This window comes from Notechis scutatus, chromosome 4, assembly GCF_049901735.1.
Source record: "Notechis scutatus isolate UNSWTSFEM ecotype Mainland chromosome 4, rNotScu1.2, whole genome shotgun sequence".
NCBI lineage: Eukaryota > Metazoa > Chordata > Lepidosauria > Squamata > Elapidae > Notechis > Notechis scutatus.
This window is the reverse complement of record NC_142012.1, coordinates 124,911,022-124,927,978: the sequence shown is the minus strand read 5'-3', so window position 1 is coordinate 124,927,978 and position 16,957 is coordinate 124,911,022. Positions and strand designations below refer to the sequence as shown.

Genomic DNA, 16,957 nt, shown 5'->3' with positions numbered 1-16,957 from the left:
CCTGGAGAGCCCATTGGTTTTCTGATAAACTCTTGGAGTTTAAGCAGGACAAGATCTACTCAGGAAACAGAGTGAAATCAATTGAGCCAAATGTCTATGGAGATTCTCAGACATCCAGGTCATGGTTGTCCCAAAGGTAGTCTTTCAAAAGGCAACTGGACTTTGTTTTTCCTTGAAGATGTTTTAGCTTCTTGGGTGAGAAGCAAAACCTCAATCTTGTCAAATAATCAGATTTTGTGCAAAATGGGCATCCATTTATCAATATAAATGGATCAGGAATCCCTGGTGGTTCTCTTGGATCTCTCAGTAGCCATATTTTGGGTATTGGGGAGTGGAAGATATGATATTGTAATTCTACAATATCCAGTTGGTCTTGGTAGGAGGGCAGAGATCTAGCACTAGATCAGTGGTGGTATTCTACCGGTTCGGCCCGATTATAGCGTACCGGTAGTGTCAAAGAGCAGCGGACTGGTTCTCTCCAACGCTCTACTGTTGGGCCCACCCGCCCACACAGTCTCCCATATTGACCTTTATTCCCTGTTTTTGAAGCACAGCTGCTTTGCGCGGCACAGCAGATTGCCGCACGTCAGCTGCTGAAGCAACAGGGAGAGTGCAGGATTGCAGGAGGTGAGTCGGAAAACCTCTGTGCCTGCGCAAAGTGCATGTTTGGCGCACATGCAAAGTGTGTGCGCACTTGCAAAGTGCGCTCACCAAGCCACACCCACTGAACTGGTGGTAAACTTTTTTGAAACGCACCACTGCACTAGACCTAGTTCTCCATACTGATACATAGATAGGAGAGCTTCCTTTTTATCTTGTGTGAAAAGAAGAAATAATTCATTTTAAAACATTTCTAATGTAGGGTTGCTAAAGATCCACTCCAACCAGAACAGCCCACAACAGGCTGTTTTGACAGTACCCAGCCAACTCAAACAACTTGGTGTCACCAATGCTTCTGGAGGAGTCCAAACTATATTGATGCCTGTGAACAAAGGTAGGATGTAATTGAAAAGATATTGCCTAAATCTTCTTTTCAATATTGCAGGCTTCTCTATGCTTTCTGGATCTATTGCACTGCAAAGAATTTGAAACCTTTGGCTCTAGTGGCGAGCAGACTTTATAAATTGTCTGGAACATAGCATTTGGTGTTGGGTATATCACATCCTGTTGACACTGATAACTAATACACACTTGCAATTTTAATACCCAGTATTATCATTATTAAAACCAACACCAGATTATGCAAAATAGTGAAGACATCGTTTGTGAGATCCAGTAAAAAATCAGAGAAACTGTTTCAAAGAACAGATTTTTTTTTAAAAAAAAAATCAGATAAAATGTATAGGGTTGTTGCAAAAAGCCATTGTTAAAATTGCCATCATTTTCTGCTAAAATTATTGAAGTCATTTAGCAACAAAAATGAAAAAAGTGTTAAAAGTGAAGCATATTTGTCTACATTACCAATATTCCTTTTCTCTTTCAGTGATACATTCGCTTTCTTCCAGCAAAGCAACTGCTGTTACACCGATGACTACAACTAGTGTAGTTATCCCAAGCACTCCTGATTTGACTGTTACAAAAGGTAGAATTGCCCATTGTCATAATGAAGCCTTGAAATGACTATATGCTTATCCACTATTCATGACATATATAAGAAATTTATAATAGTTGTTTTGGGGGAATTAGTCAGTGGGATTATGCAAAGCATTCCAAAGTACTTTGCAAAGTGCATGGATATCAGAAGAGTATAAATGTCTCCTGGAGATTCTCAATCATCCAGATCATAGTTGTCTCAAAGGTGTTTTTTTTTTTCAAAGAAAAAACAGTCCAATTGCCTTTTGAAGAAAAGCACCTTTGAGATATCAACAGAGTCCCACTTCTTGAAATATTAAAGCATTAAAGGGTTTGATGTGGCTGCTTCAGAGGCTTTCTCTGGTTGTCTCTGCAAATACTTTCATTGGCACCACCAGTGAACTGAATATACCTGCATACCTACTTGCTCAGATAGCCAGGATTATCTAAACTAAGGAAGTTGCTTCACTTGCACCTTTGCACTTAATGGAAGTGCCCCTTTCAAATGCTTTTTATTAGCCATCAGCTGTGCCACAGTATGATTATGTAAGTGAAGAAGGATTCAGGTGATAAAGCATTTAGCTTGATGAAAGTATTGACATGAAGAAATGTTTTTTGGCATCTCTAAAAGTATAACGGTATTTCACTTGGGGACCAAAGATAGTACTACACAAAAAGCAGCAACCCAAAATAATAGGTTTTGAAATGTAAATCTTTTACATTGTATTTTTTCCTGCCATCCACTTACACTTACAGTTACTGCTCTGTGAGGGAGATATAGGTGGTTCCAAAATTTGATTGATTGATGGTTGACAAAGAAGTCAATACATAATATTTTATTGTGGTGCCAGGATTCCTCTTTAAAATCTCTTTCCTCCTTCAGACCTCGACTTACAATAATAGTTGAGGCCAAAATTTATGTTGCTAAGTGAGACAGTTGTTAAGTGAATTTTGCTCCATTCTATGACTTTTTGTACCACAGTTGTTAAGTGAATCACTGTAGTTGTTAACTTAGTAATATGGTTGTTAAGTGAATCTGGATTTCCCATTGACTTACTTTGTCAGATCACAAAAGGTGATCACATGATTCCCAAGGCACTCTAATTCTCATAAATATGAACCAAGCATCTGAATTTTAATCATGTGACTATGGGGATGCTGCAACTTGTAAGTATGAAAAACAGTCATAAGTCAGTTTTTTCAGTGTCATTGTAACTTCAAACAGTCACTAAATGAACTATTGTAATTTAAGGACTAGTAGTTTTTCTTCCTACTTGTCTGAAATAGAAGACTTTCATTTGCCTAACAAATGTTTTTAAAGATATTCTATTATCTTTTAAAGTGAAGCTGGAGCCTGATGCAACAGGGCAAAGCTGCAGTATTCCAGTCTCTCAGGATGCTCAGGCAACAGTAAAAACAGAGGAAAGTTCAGAACTTGGAAATTATTCCATTGGGTAATTATCTTTGTGAAATTAAAATAACCTACTACATGGAGCAATGGCTGTTGTAAAATATGGGTTATATTGTGAGCCACTTGAATTTGTTGGGAGTTCATCCCTATTAATGTTGAAATGAAATTTCTTCAAGAGAATTATTTTAATTTTGCTTAATCCAAGTAATTGAGATTTTATAGTGGATATTGGATAGATCAAGAGTGTATTAAGGTAAAATACTTCACAGATGCATATTAAAATTACATTAACATCAGTTTCAGTGGATATACTGTATTTTAGATGCTTGGAACCATAGAACTAGTTATCTTGTTTGTTCAGATTTATCTTTGTCTCAAACTTTAAGGTTAAGAGCAGTTATATATATATATATATAGCTATAGTGGACAGCAGCATAATTTCCTATTTAAAGAAGCTTATAACTTTTCTTTATTTCATATCAAGTTTGTGTAAGCTTAACACTGCCCTCCTCTTGGAAAAAAAATGTAAAATACAAAATGTAAAAGCAGAGAAAGGTTTGAAACTATTTGTCCAAACAAATCATTGTCTTTATGTATACAGAGATTTCCCTTTGTGATCTATAGGCAGTAATGCAGCAGTATCTGTAAATGCATGCTCTTTGTACAGTAGAAGCAGTGTAAAAAGCACTGTACTATCCTATAAATAAATTCTATATTAAATGCTACCCCTTTATTTTGTACAGGGAAGAATATTTAGACAACCTCCCGCAACTTTTGACAGCAATTGTGAAGAAAGTTCCATTAATTGCTGAGAGAAGTAATGAAAACATTGTTTAACTGTCACTTTTTAGTGTAATATGCTAAGTATGGCCATTAATCCATCTGTCTGCATTTGCTGTAGAGCAGTGTTTCTCAAAATGGGTGAAACTGCCCCCTAATAGAAGGTGTTTGCATCATCAAAAGGGGTGTTAGACACTAAGGGGGCAACAGGAGCATTAGCAAGGGGGTGGCATAAGAAGCAATGAGGATTGTTATCATAGGCTTACTCAGAACTTACCTATCAAACTTTATTAAGTGCATAAAACTGTAAACATTAACTTCGATAAATACATCAAACTTTAGAATGCTTGAGATATTGTGTGGCTTTGATCACATGTTAATCATGGAAAAATCTCTTACATTTTCCTGTTTTTATATATCTATTTTTTCATGTCAAGATTATTTCAGGTAGCTGAGTTCCATATCTTTTCCTCAACATTTTTTAAATGTTTGGCTAAATGTCCTATTCTGCCCAGAATACATGAGGGCAGTGAATTACAATAATGCTGATTGATTTCAGTTTCAACCATCAGAACACTAGTTTCCATTTTCTTGTTCCACTTACAAACCTAGTATTGTTCTTTAATTCTGAAGAATAACAAGCATTCAGAAAGTACTCCCATTTTTGCTAATATTCTGAAAGACACCAGAGACAGTCTAGCATTTTTAAGTCTCCTCTTTATGAGGAATGGGAATGGGAAACTAGTATTCTTGAAATCAAAATGTCCGATGCAATATTGCAGGCAAACTCTGCCCCTAGCCTGGAGTTCGATCTGGACGGGGCTCAAGGTTGACTCAGCCTTTCATCCTTCTGAGGTCGGTAAAAAGAGGAGCCAGATTGTTGAGGGGCAGTATGCAAATAATGCTTCTACATTGTAAGCCACGCAGAGAGTGAGGTAAAACACTATGGGGCACAGAATAAGCCTAAATGCTGTTGCTATTGAACTCTCAGGTTTAATCTGGTCCATGAGACCAGTCTCTCTGACTCAAAGGATTTAAAAGAGATTCCTGTCCCACTTTGATCTGCTTTTTGCCATACAGGAGAACTAAAAGGATAATAGTTTTCTGTAGTCTACTGGGTTATGCAGTGCTTTGTAAGTGATTTAGAGCAGGGGTCCCCAAACTTGGCAACTTTAAGACTTGTGGACTTTAACTCCCAGAATTCTCCAGCCAGCATAGCTGGCTGGAGAATTCTGGGAGTTGAAGTCCACAAGTCTTAAAATTGCCAAGTTTGGAGACCTCTGATTTAGAGAAGGTGATTTGGAATATGCAGGAGCAAAGACATAGCACCTAACTATATCTGTTTGATGCAATCATTTCTTTTTCCTTGGGAATAGATAGCTGTCCTCTGTTGCTGCTAGGTCAGCTCGAGAAATAATGTAGCTTCAAAGAGATTACAGATTAAAGATTACAGACATGTATTAATACATTTGCAGCATTAAGTGTCCTGAGCACCTTTTTGAAATCACATATGAAGCACTGTTAATCATATATTCTCTGTAAAAAAATACATTATGAAAACTCTTAGCTCAAATCCAACTCCTGATTTTTGCAGTGTTACCTAGATGAGCTGTATCTTAACCATGAGGAAAGAGCTGCTGAGTATTCAGCTATGACTGGCTTTATTTTCATCCACATGAAATACATAAAATAGGTGTTTAATAGCTTTTGGCACTTTATATGCTGAGACTTGGTATTCCTGAAATAAACAAACCAATTCATGTACCGAATTTTCATACTGGGGTTCATTCAGGATCCTGCTTTTTCCTTCTCCAAATCAGCTCTAATTTGTTTCTCAGCTGTTTTTTATGCTCCATTTTTCTGAGTAGTTCCAAAAGGTTAGAAAATTGAGTTATGTCACAAACACCACCCCTGATACTTACCTGTAGTTCAAATAGCTATGGTAATACCTCTTAGTGTTCTTTCTGTTTTAAATCAGAGTTAAAGGCTTTTCAATTTTTCCATAATAAGGCCCAATTTATTAATAAGCAGCATATTTTGATTTAAACTATGTTCTGATAAGATGTTGAAAAATAGCTTCCCATATAATGTATTAATTTCTATGGTTATTAAAAATTAAAGTTTTTGGTGTTCCTTTCTCTGCTTTTTTAGCTGAGGATGCCAATCCTTTCTGTGCCAGTTCTGTGGAACAATATTATACCTGGAATATTGGAAAACGAAGAGCTGCTGAGGTAATTTTAATGTATTCTATAAAGCTGAATTTCAGCCTCAGGGAAAGGCATGACTGAAAGCTGTTCCTCAGAAATCTGGTGATTTTTAAAATCCCTAGAAATCATTAAAAAATTATTTCTTGCATTTAATACATAGCCATTTTTGCAGAGATTTACTACTACTTGGCTAAATAAAATGTAACTGAACTTAAAGTTCCATATCATATTAACATCATGCAATCCAGATCTTTTGTGTGACAAAATAGCAACTTTTCCCCCAATGTTGCCTTTATGTTGTCATACTTCCAAGGGTTTTTAAATTTGCTTTTAATGTCTCTTTTCTGCTTGACAAAATGACACTTCTGTTGTGAGCACCATGATGAAAAACGAGGAAGCATTCCATGAAATATTGTGCTGTCCTCTGATGTAATGAATTGAAAACAAAAAATTTAATTTGCCCTAAGTTTTCAATTCCTGAGCTTTTAGAAGCATAAAAGTATAACTTTATTTGATGTTATTTTTGTTCTTATTTATTAGATGTATATAATAATGTGCTCTATTTTAGAGCCACAAAGACAAAATATAGAATGGCTAGAAGAGTGAGATCATCTATTAGGAGAAGTCATCTGTTTAGAACAATTTCACATGTGTACCCAGACATATACACACATGTTCTATTGTTGCTGTATGTCACTTTGACAAGCAGCAGTAGAGGATCACCTGGTCACCATCTGGGAGATAACAGTTATCTACAGTCTTTTATTTAGCTCTTTCAATGCACCAGATCCATTAATATAAAAAATTATAATGTAACTACTGTATAATGAAAGATATAAATATTTGATTCTATTTAACTCTTGGTTTTCTTCCTTTTTTCATCTGCAGTGGCAAAGAGCCTTGACAATACGGAAACTCCTTCAAGAGATCATAGAAAAGTATCCTAAATTTCACAGCATTGTGCCTCTGAAAACAAAGCAGGTTGTACACTGGTGTCGCTTCCATGGCTATACACCACCTGATCCAGAAGCTTTTAGGAATGAGGATTCCATAGAGGATGTGCTGACACAAATAGACAATGAACCAGGTAAAGAGTCTAATTTCAGAACCTCGAAAGGTTATTTTGGCATAATTTGTAGAATGAAAATAAATTATAGGATTAGGTTTATATCTTTGTCTCCTGAATCAGTTTTGCCTGCATGATTCAATATGTGTTTCTAAGACCATGTATAAAAATGCTATATTTAACAGTTTTCCTATAAAGTGGGGGATTGTCTTTTTTGTGGAGCTATTTTTATTATTTGGGACTGGTTTGGGGAGGTTCAGGAGAAATGAGTAAACGACTCAATGAATGAATCAGTGAATGAATCAATAAATGAAATAAATGTTATTGTGGTCCCGAAATAAAGGAAATATGATAAACAGATTTTAATTAAACCCAGTGGTATGGACTACTCATACTGTAGTTGTCAGGGACATGTTAATAGTCTTATTAGTGACTGTTACATAAACAGAAATAGATATACATTCATACTTTATTGAATTAAGTGTGCTCCATTTCTTGAACCCCAAAACTAACAATTCTGAATTTACAAATATTTTTGTAGTGGTTTCTCTTTTGATATAATGATTGAAACTTGAGAGATATATGGATAGTAGAGGATTGGGAGTTTAGGTTTCTGATCGTAGCAACTAAATTTGTTTTATTTGCAATGACCTGCATGTCACTTTATATAAATTATTTGCCAATCCTGTCTTCTGTGTCTAATTGCTTTACATGGAAAAGAATGCTCATCTTCTTATACCACTGGGGAGGAGATGTGTCGAAAGCTTATAGAACTACAGCAGCTCCTTAAACAAGAATCTGACAATGATGAGGAAGTGGACATTCTTAACATTACTGAACCTCTGAAAATAAACATTAAAAAGGAACAGGAAGAGACACAAGAAGAGGCCAAATTCTACTTAGCACCACAGTCTGCATCTGAGTTTGTGCGTGAGGCTGCTCAACAGGTAAATAAAATAATTTTTAAAAAATAACTTTTTCATTATCTTGAGGTTTTTAGAGTGTAATATATGTAATATTTAGAATGGTTACACGTTGCCTTACCTTTCTCTTCAACAAGCAAGAAGGTCTTGAATACTCTTTTATAGTTTTGTTCCCCAGTTGCTTTCATAATTGCTAATAAATGTTCAGTTGTAGGATCACTTGATGCAGAACTGTCATCAGACTTAAAACCCCAGCTAAGCACTCAAACATTCTTCTATAATCAGCATTATCTGGACCCCAAAGCAATTGGTTCAAATTCTTACCTGGGGGAAATAGAGGGGACTGCCTGCTGTTGCATTAAAAGCAGCAAATGTTGAATTTGAAATTGCATAATCCTACCTTTTTATAATAATTTTAGTCCACCTAAAGTGCCAAAGTTGCAAGATTCTTTCCAGAAGTTAAAGTAGAACCAAATATGACTCATCTTATGTGCAGGAACACATTCATGCATGTACAAATGCACACAAACACACACAATTCTATATCTATTTAGTGATTCTTCAGTTTACAAATTCAGAATCCTATCTTAAATATTTATGAAATCTATCAGAAATATTTAGGAAGTGTAATTTTAAAGCAGCCCAGTACTAGGCACCAGAAGAAAAACGTTTTGCTATTTTTGCAAATTATAATCCAATTCTAAGCATTTTGTACAGCAAGTTTATTAAGGATATAGCTTTAAAGTTTCAGAACAAAATGCTAATTTTCTAAAGATTACAGTTCTATAAACATATAGCAGTCTATGCCTATTGAATTTTAAGTGTAACTGTTATCACCAGTTCTAAGAGTTATGTTAACTTCTGAAGGAGGTACATGTCTGTGAAGTTAATTATGAACATATTATCTCATAGGTAGGGATTTCCTTTCCGCCTGTGGAACTTCACAAAAATATATATGCTTTTATAATAGAAGATATGATTTTAAAGGTAAGCTGTTAACAAAATTCTCAGTGTTAAAGTAGTCTTAATCATAGACAAATTAAATACAGAAGTTTAACTTAAGCTATGAGAAGTATTGGCTACAGGTAGAGCAAGGTGATAATAGTGTCTTGTGGTATCTTTATTTTAATAATAATTTATAATTTATTGAATGTATCAAGCTGTCAAATCAAAAGGCTCAAAGTAGCATACAACAATACTGTGAAAGTAGTAATACAAAACCAAATGCAGAGATACAATACATTATGGGGGGAATATAAATTTTTTCCACAATCTAACTGACCAGTTGGGATTAGACAGTTGGGAGTTAGACAATTGCTGGACTTTTGCACCTGGTATTGGGAAAGCCAGCTTTTTAGAGCTTTTCCAGAGGGCAGTTTGACTGGGAGTAGACAAACCTGCAGGGTATGGTTTTCCAGCAGGTAGGTGTAGAAGCAGAAATAGAGAAGAAACAATTTTACTTGATGGGATCCAGAACCTTCTCAATGTTATATTTCTGAAATTGTAGAACAATTTGAAGAAATGCACTGTAGGTTACTTTGGTAAATAAGTTTTAGTTTATACACAGGATTCTGAGGTATGAAATATTCTAAAATATGTCCTCTGTTACTTAAAACATCCACATTTACATTATTTATTTCTGAAATGCATTCTACAACAGGCTACAGAACAGTTGGTCAGTGACATACTAAGAGAAGCACTGGCGATTGGCTACCAAGCAGCTCCTCGAAACAGGTATACTTGTTTAACTTTCACATCTACATTCTAAATACACTGTTCAAAAAAATAAAGGGAACACAAAAATAAGACATCCTAGATCTGAATGAATGAAATATTCTTATTAAATACTTTGTTCATTACATAGTTGAATGTGCTGACAACAAAATCACACAAAAATTATCAGTGGAAATCAAATTTAGCAACTCATGGAGGTCTGGATTTGGAGTTACACTCAAAATTAAAGTGGAAAAAAACACTACAGGCTGATCCAATTTTGATGTAATGTCCTTAAAACAAGTCAAAATGAGGCTCAGTAGTGTGTGTGTGGCCTCCACATGCCTGTATGACCTCCCTACAATGCCTGGGCATGCTCCTGATGAGGTGGCAGATGGTCTCCTGAGGGATCTCCTCCCACACCTGGACTAAAGCATCCCCCAACTCCTAGACAGTCTGTGGTGCAACCTGGCGTTGGTGGATGGAGCGAGACATGATGTCCCAGATGTGCTCAATTGGATTCAGGTCTGGGGAACGGGCCGGCCAGTCCATAGCATCAATGCCTTCGTCTTGCAAGAACTGCTGACACACTCCAGCCACATGAGGTCTAGCACTGTCTTGCATTAGGAGGAACCTAGGGCCAACTGCACCAGCATATGGTCTCACAAGGGGTCTGAGGATCTCATCTCGGTACCTAATGGCAGTCAGGCTACCTCTGGCGAGCACATGGAGGGCTGTGCGGCCCCCTAAAGAAATGCCACCCCACACCATTACTGACCGACTGCCAAACCGGTAATGCTGGAGGATGTTGCAGGCAGCAGAACGTTCTCCACGGCGTCTCCAGATCCTGTCACGTCTGTCACATGTGCTCAGTGTGAACCTGCTTTCATCTGTGAAGAGCACAGGGTGCCAGTGGCAAATTTGCCAATATTGGTGTTCTCTGGCAAATGCCAAATGTCCTGCATGGTGTTGGGCTGTAAGCACAACCCCCACCTGTGGACGTCGGGCCCTCATACCACCCTCATGGAGTCTGTTTCTGACTGTTTGAGCAGTCACATGCACATTTGTGGCCCGCTGGAGGTCATTTTGCAGGGCTCTAGCAGGGCTCCTCCTGTCCCTCCTTGCACAAAGGCGGAGGTAGCGGTCCTGGTGCTGGGTTGTTGCCCTCCTACGCCTCCTCCACGTCTCCTGATGTACTGGCCTGTCTCCTGCTAGCACCTCCATGCTCTGGACACTACGCTGACAGACACAGCAAACCTTGCCGCTGCTCGCATTGATGTGCCATTCTGGATGAGCTGCACTACCTGAGCCACTTGTGTGGGTTGTAGACTCCGTCTCATGCTACCCCTAGAGTGAAAGCACCGCCAGCATTCAAAAGTGACTAAACCATCAGCCAGAAAGCATAGGAACTGAGAAGTAGTCTGTGGTCACCACCTGCAGAACCACTCCTTTATTGGGGATGTCTTGCTAACTGCCTCTGCTTTCCACCTGTTGTCTATTCCATTTGCACAACAGCATGTGAAATTGATTGTCAATCAGTGTTGCTACCTAAGTGGACAGTTTGATTTCACAGAAGTGTGATTGACTTGGAGTTACATTGTGTTGTTTACGTGTTCCCTTTATTTTTTTGAGCAGTGTATATCTATATTAACTCGCTCAAGGTTGCTCAGTCTTCCATCGTTCCAAGATCGGTAAAATGAGGACCCAGATTGTTGGGGGCAATATGCTGTCTTTGTAAACCACCTAGAGAAGATTGTAAATCACTGTGAAGTGATATATAAGTCCTATTGTTATTGCTATAATAGAAAAACTAACAAAGAGGGAAGAATAAAAAGAAAGAGTAGAAGGTGCAGGCTAAGTGCTATTGTTATTGCAATTCTTGAAATAATAAAGATATAAGATATAGTGAGAAAATTGGATGAATACAGTCTGGGCCCTCTTTTTACTAACCTCGGAAGGATGGAAGGCTGAGTCAACCTTGAGCCAGTGAGAATCGAACTGCTGGCAGACAGCAGAATTAGCCTACAATACTGCATTATAACTACTGTGCAACCACGACACTAAAATAAACAAAAGATAGTTGGCATACCTCTCGTATTCCTTCTTGTATCTCACAGAGTTTTGTTAAATCTTCAGTGACAATTAACAGAATAACAGAGTTAGAAAGGATCTTGGAGGTCTACTTGTCAAACCCCAGCTCAAGCAGGGGACCCTATATTGTTTCATTCGTATACCATTCCTATGCCATTATTTGGACTTTCTGTGAAGTATAAATCAATCTTATCCATTTTACAAAGTTCTCTCCAAAGTTCATATCTTCCAATATTCCTACCCTTATTTTGTCATTTTGATTGCCAAATTTTGTTCTGGGAACTGCAAATGAGGTACAAATCCAGATTCCACATTCCCCTGCTTTAGAGAAAATACATTAAAATAGAATAGCACTATTAAATATAGTAGATTTCCAAAAGACTCCTGAGCAAGGACAAGATATTGTTTCATGTTTTGGCTCAATCATTTTGTGTTTCGGATTTTATCCTACCTTCTCCCAATATTATGTTAGAAGCTATTTTTGAAACTGAGCAGTTCTTAACAATGGTTTCACTGGCCATAGAAGGAAAAAAACAGGGGAAATGTGGAAATGTTGAATAACATCTTCAGATTTCATCCTCAGAAATGGTTTGAAGAAGACTGTTGCTCAGTATAATGCTCATGTTGGCCAGTGAAACCATTGTTAAAAACTGCTCAGTTTCAAAGGCAGCTTCTAACATAATATGGGGAGAGGGTAGGATAAAATCCCAAACACAAAATGATTGAACCAAAACATGAAACAATATATAGAAATTCCCAGGTTCATCCCTCATTTTTAATTGGTAAGCAATCGGGACAAATGAAAGAAAAGACAAGAATCTGTTATCAGTCAATAACAGATTATATCAGTCAAAATAAAACATAACTGGATTTGATATACAGAATAGTTTTACATGATATAACTCTTTTATATTCCTATATGATCTGTTTCAAATATGTGGATAATTTTTAAACTATGTCAATGTAGGACAAAACTACGTCTTAAATAAAGTACTGCTTATATAATTGTAAGGAAGCTGAAAGAGGTATTTAATGATAATTGAAGCAATTGTTTATTATGACAACTATAGTGCACTTAAAAGCACATGTATAGCTATCTTTATTTGCCTGATATTCAAGAAATATTGGAACACAAATCCCTTTATCTGCTGCTCATTGTGACTTAAGAGGAAGTACAATCCAACAAGTCTGGAGGACATCAAGTTGGGGAAAGTTGGACTTATTCCTGATAAATGTTGTTATTGTTGCTTCATCAGGTAGCATGTAAATCCTTCACAGGTTACATACATTCCATCTGCATTTTCTCTCTGCAGGATTCCAAGAGAGATCACAATGATGAACATTCACCAAGCTATCTGTAACATTCCCTTTCTGGACTTCCTTACAAATAAGCATATGGGAATACTGAATGATGAACAGTGATGTGGACTGAAAAAGCTACATAAAACTTGAATAAATGGCCCAAATTCCTTGTGTCCAGATGCCTGTTTACATTGTTGAGACTACGTTAACTTGAGTGATACAAATCAATGTTTCAACCAAGTTTTTTTTATTTTTAAAAATAAAGCATTTTTAAATATTTTTTTAAGAAAACGCTTTTTTAAAAATCAGTTTTAAGTTCACCTGTCAGATATTAGTGGCAGCTGTCTCAAAGTATGCTGTGAAAGTTAAAAGACAGCATACCGTGATTTAAGTTGCAGGTTTAGCATGGAAGTTACTTACCACAGAAAGTTTTCGGTAATAATTGCAGTTTAATATAATTTATGGATATTGATTGGCAGCCTCTGGGATTGAGATTAAGTGGATAAGTATAACGATAGACTAGTTCAGATATAATACTAAGCTATAGTATTCTGTTGAAAGAACAAGTCTTGCTTTTTTCTAGGTTTGTATACTCTTCTTTAAATGGACATGGTCACAAGGAGTTATTAGAGCCTTTTGCCGAAATTTGCTATATCATCTTAACTGGAATTAATCATGTTAAAGTAGCAAAACTTTAGGGAATAGGGTGAGATAATTGTCAAAGTTAATTAAAGTGAAATTGATTTCAAATGGTTATATTATATCCTCACTGAGAAGCTTTTGGGATTTAATAGGCTTCCTTTTCAGTTGTATTGTCAGGAAGCTTTCTTTGCTGAAAATAAATCTAAACAAAAAAAAATGCTACATGACTTAACCCAGTGATAATATAATAAAAATAACCTGATGATCTGAGTTAGCAAAGCAGCTATTCATAAAATCTTACCTTCTATAATGTGTGGTATTTCAGGTTTGACTTGTAGTTTGGCTATATCTTCATTGGAAAGTGAGAGATTTGCTATTATATTAGACTGATATGTATTATACTATTTTAATTTCATTGAATGAAACAGTCTAATTCTACACCCTAGTTTCTTTTTCCTAGAATAGCTCCTTCAAATACTAGAGGACTATTTTTGTTCATATTGATTACCAGCTTAAACCCTTATCATCATATGTACTATAATGTATAATTGTGTGATATACCTTTACAATAAATTTTCTTTATTAAGTACAATAAGATGGAACTACTTGGTTTGTTTTATTTACTGGTTACTTGTTTTGTTTGGTTTATGCTGTTTTCATCTTTATCTTCATTGCATGTTAATTCAGGCTCTGCCATTCCTGTTTCTGCACTAATCTTTTTAAATCTCAGTACTGTTCCCATTTTTATTGAGAGAAGTTGATTTGCAATAGGCAACTTACCCTAAATTGAATTATATGGAAAAATATACTACAAAACTAAAAAATACTCTTGAAGAAATAATAGTCAGCTTTTTATCTTCATTGTCAGTTTTTAAAGTGAAAGAAGGACTGACTTACCGATTTTTCACTCCCAACTTTCTTACATGAAAAGAGATGGTTGCAGTTTTCATTTTTTCAAGCCAAGCTGCACCATAATATTCAAAACTGTGATTAAAATATAATATGGGAACTGGATTTGACATGCAGGAGTGGGATTCTACCAGTTCGCACCTATTCGCTAGAACTGGTTGTTAACATTCTAAGCAGTTTGGAGAACCGGTTGTTAGAAGAAATTACTGGCCTAATCCTGTAAGGAAGGCAGGAAGGAGACATTCTGGTGTTGCTTACAGAAATTGCCTCTCCGTTAACCCTTATTACATTCTTGGCAGGACGAGACTTCCTGTCTCAGGAACATCTCTGGAGTTTTTTTCCCCTCCTTTGCTGGTACTTTGCTTGTGTGGAAAGACCATTCAAAGTTACAATGGCACTGAAAAAAGTGACTTATGAACATTTTTCACACTTACGGCTGTTGCAGCATCCCCACAGTCACAAGAGGCCAGGCGAGGAGATGCGTGTCTCAATGTGAGTGATATTGAGTTGGCCGGGCCCAGCCAATAACATGACCACCAAGCCATGCCCACCAACTTAGCCACGCCCACAGAACCAGTTGTTTAAAAATTTGAATCCCACCCCTGTTGACATGGTATGTTGTACTACTACAATACTACATCATAATCATAATTCAAAAAGAGAAAAAAACATAATTATTAACACAATGCCAGAACCATTCTCTGGATGAGCCTCTATGATTACCCCTTTTAATAAAGTTTATATGTTATTTTGCATGGCTCCACATTAGAACCATGAGAAGTATAAAAGAAATGCTAAACCAGAGCTATACTTATTGGCTTCACTTTACCTGTAATCCATCTGGTATATTCCATATTAGGCACATGCCGAACACATTCCTTGAAGAAACTGTACACAGAACTCCCTATCTAGCAGAAGTCACCACAGTATTCTGGTGGCAGCAAGGATATAATATTCTGGTAGGAAAGGTTTTTACTGTTTTGTGCTTCTCTAAAATTATTCAGCCTAAATATTGATGTATGTGTACATAGTTCAGTCAAGAATTCTGTATCTCCTGTGTAGATTAAATATTTAGTTATTTCTTTCAAGTTAACAGGCATTTTGTATGTAAGTAATGAACTTTAAAAGCTTTTTTTTCCCCCTTAAAAGCAAGTCCCCCTTGTCAATATTAATTCATACTACCAAATCACAATGATGGCTGCAGGATGAATATTGCCATAGCAACTACATTCTAGCTTAATAAAATGGCAGGGTGCTTCAATTACCTAAAATATATATTGCATGGGATTAAATAACATGGTTTATTCACATAGTTAGGCTACATATAGACGGTATACCAAAAGTCAGGCCCTACTGTCCAATCAAAATGTTTTATTAATATTGTTTCAGAAAAATATTACCTTGGAAAGTTCAAAAGCATCAAATAATTGCATCAAATAATTAATGAAATGTTTAGAATAAAATGGCAACCAAGTTGAACATTTAATGTAACTTATGTAATAAATTGTCTATATGGATGGACTTTTGATACACACTGTACATATTCAACAGTATCTGCATTTCCATGAACTTCTGGAACAACTTGTCTCCAGAAGTTATAAATGATTCAACACTGGGAGTTTTTAAGAAGAGATTGGATAACGATTTGTCTGAAATGGTTTCCTACCTAAGCAGGGGGTTGGACTAGAACAGTGTTCACCAACAAGTGGGCCACAACCCACTGGTGGTCCGTGAAGAAATTTTGGTAGGCCACAGCATACCCTGTCCGCAACAGGTGATGCTGGCAGCAGACGGACTGAAGCACGGGGAGGGAGGGTAGCATGCGGGAGATTGCGGCATCAAAGCCCTTCCCAGGTGTTCCCTAGCCTGCGAGGGGGTGGGAGGGAAGGAACCTCTGAACTGGTGCTGGGTGGTGGGAATCTGATATCCAGAGGCCGACAAGCCATGTGCTGAAGACCAGATGGCTGGCGGGGAGGTGGGGCAATCCCGCAGTCTCCCTAGCAAACCCCTGTCCCCCCACCCCCACCCCTTCGCAGGCCAGAGAACACCCAGGAAGTGTTCCGATGCTGCAATCTCCTGTGCATATCAGTCCATCCGCCACCAGTATCACCCGTTGCCCCACTTCCCCCCCAGCCATCTGGTCTTCAGCACGTGGCTCGTCGGCCTCTGGACATCAGATTCTCACCACCAGCACAAAGTTTCCTTTCCCCCCACCCCCGCTATTACTTGATCATATTGTTTTCTATAAAAAGTGGTGGGGAGACTGAGATATATCCTTTATCAAAACAACATTTCAAGTCTTTATTAACCATTTTGATAGCTCTTTAAAAAAATCTGCAGC

The 16,957-nt window shown here is 37.1% G+C and overlaps 1 protein-coding gene across 1 annotated transcript in view; it reads left to right on the top strand.

Moving 5' to 3' along the window:
• Window positions 1-14,302, top strand: part of YEATS2 (YEATS domain containing 2) — a 39,155-nt gene extending 24,853 nt beyond the window's left edge. Inside the window, exons 23-32 of the mRNA XM_026679994.2 lie at window positions 863-994; window positions 1,484-1,582; window positions 2,915-3,026; window positions 3,727-3,800; window positions 5,915-5,994; window positions 6,859-7,057; window positions 7,757-7,983; window positions 8,872-8,946; window positions 9,620-9,693; window positions 13,077-14,302. Coding sequence (XP_026535779.1) covers window positions 863-994; window positions 1,484-1,582; window positions 2,915-3,026; window positions 3,727-3,800; window positions 5,915-5,994; window positions 6,859-7,057; window positions 7,757-7,983; window positions 8,872-8,946; window positions 9,620-9,693; window positions 13,077-13,185 — 1,181 coding nt within the window. The 3' untranslated portion in view covers window positions 13,186-14,302. The remainder of the gene's footprint in view (window positions 1-862; window positions 995-1,483; window positions 1,583-2,914; window positions 3,027-3,726; window positions 3,801-5,914; window positions 5,995-6,858; window positions 7,058-7,756; window positions 7,984-8,871; window positions 8,947-9,619; window positions 9,694-13,076) is intronic.
• Window positions 14,303-16,957: the final 2,655 nt, after the last annotated feature.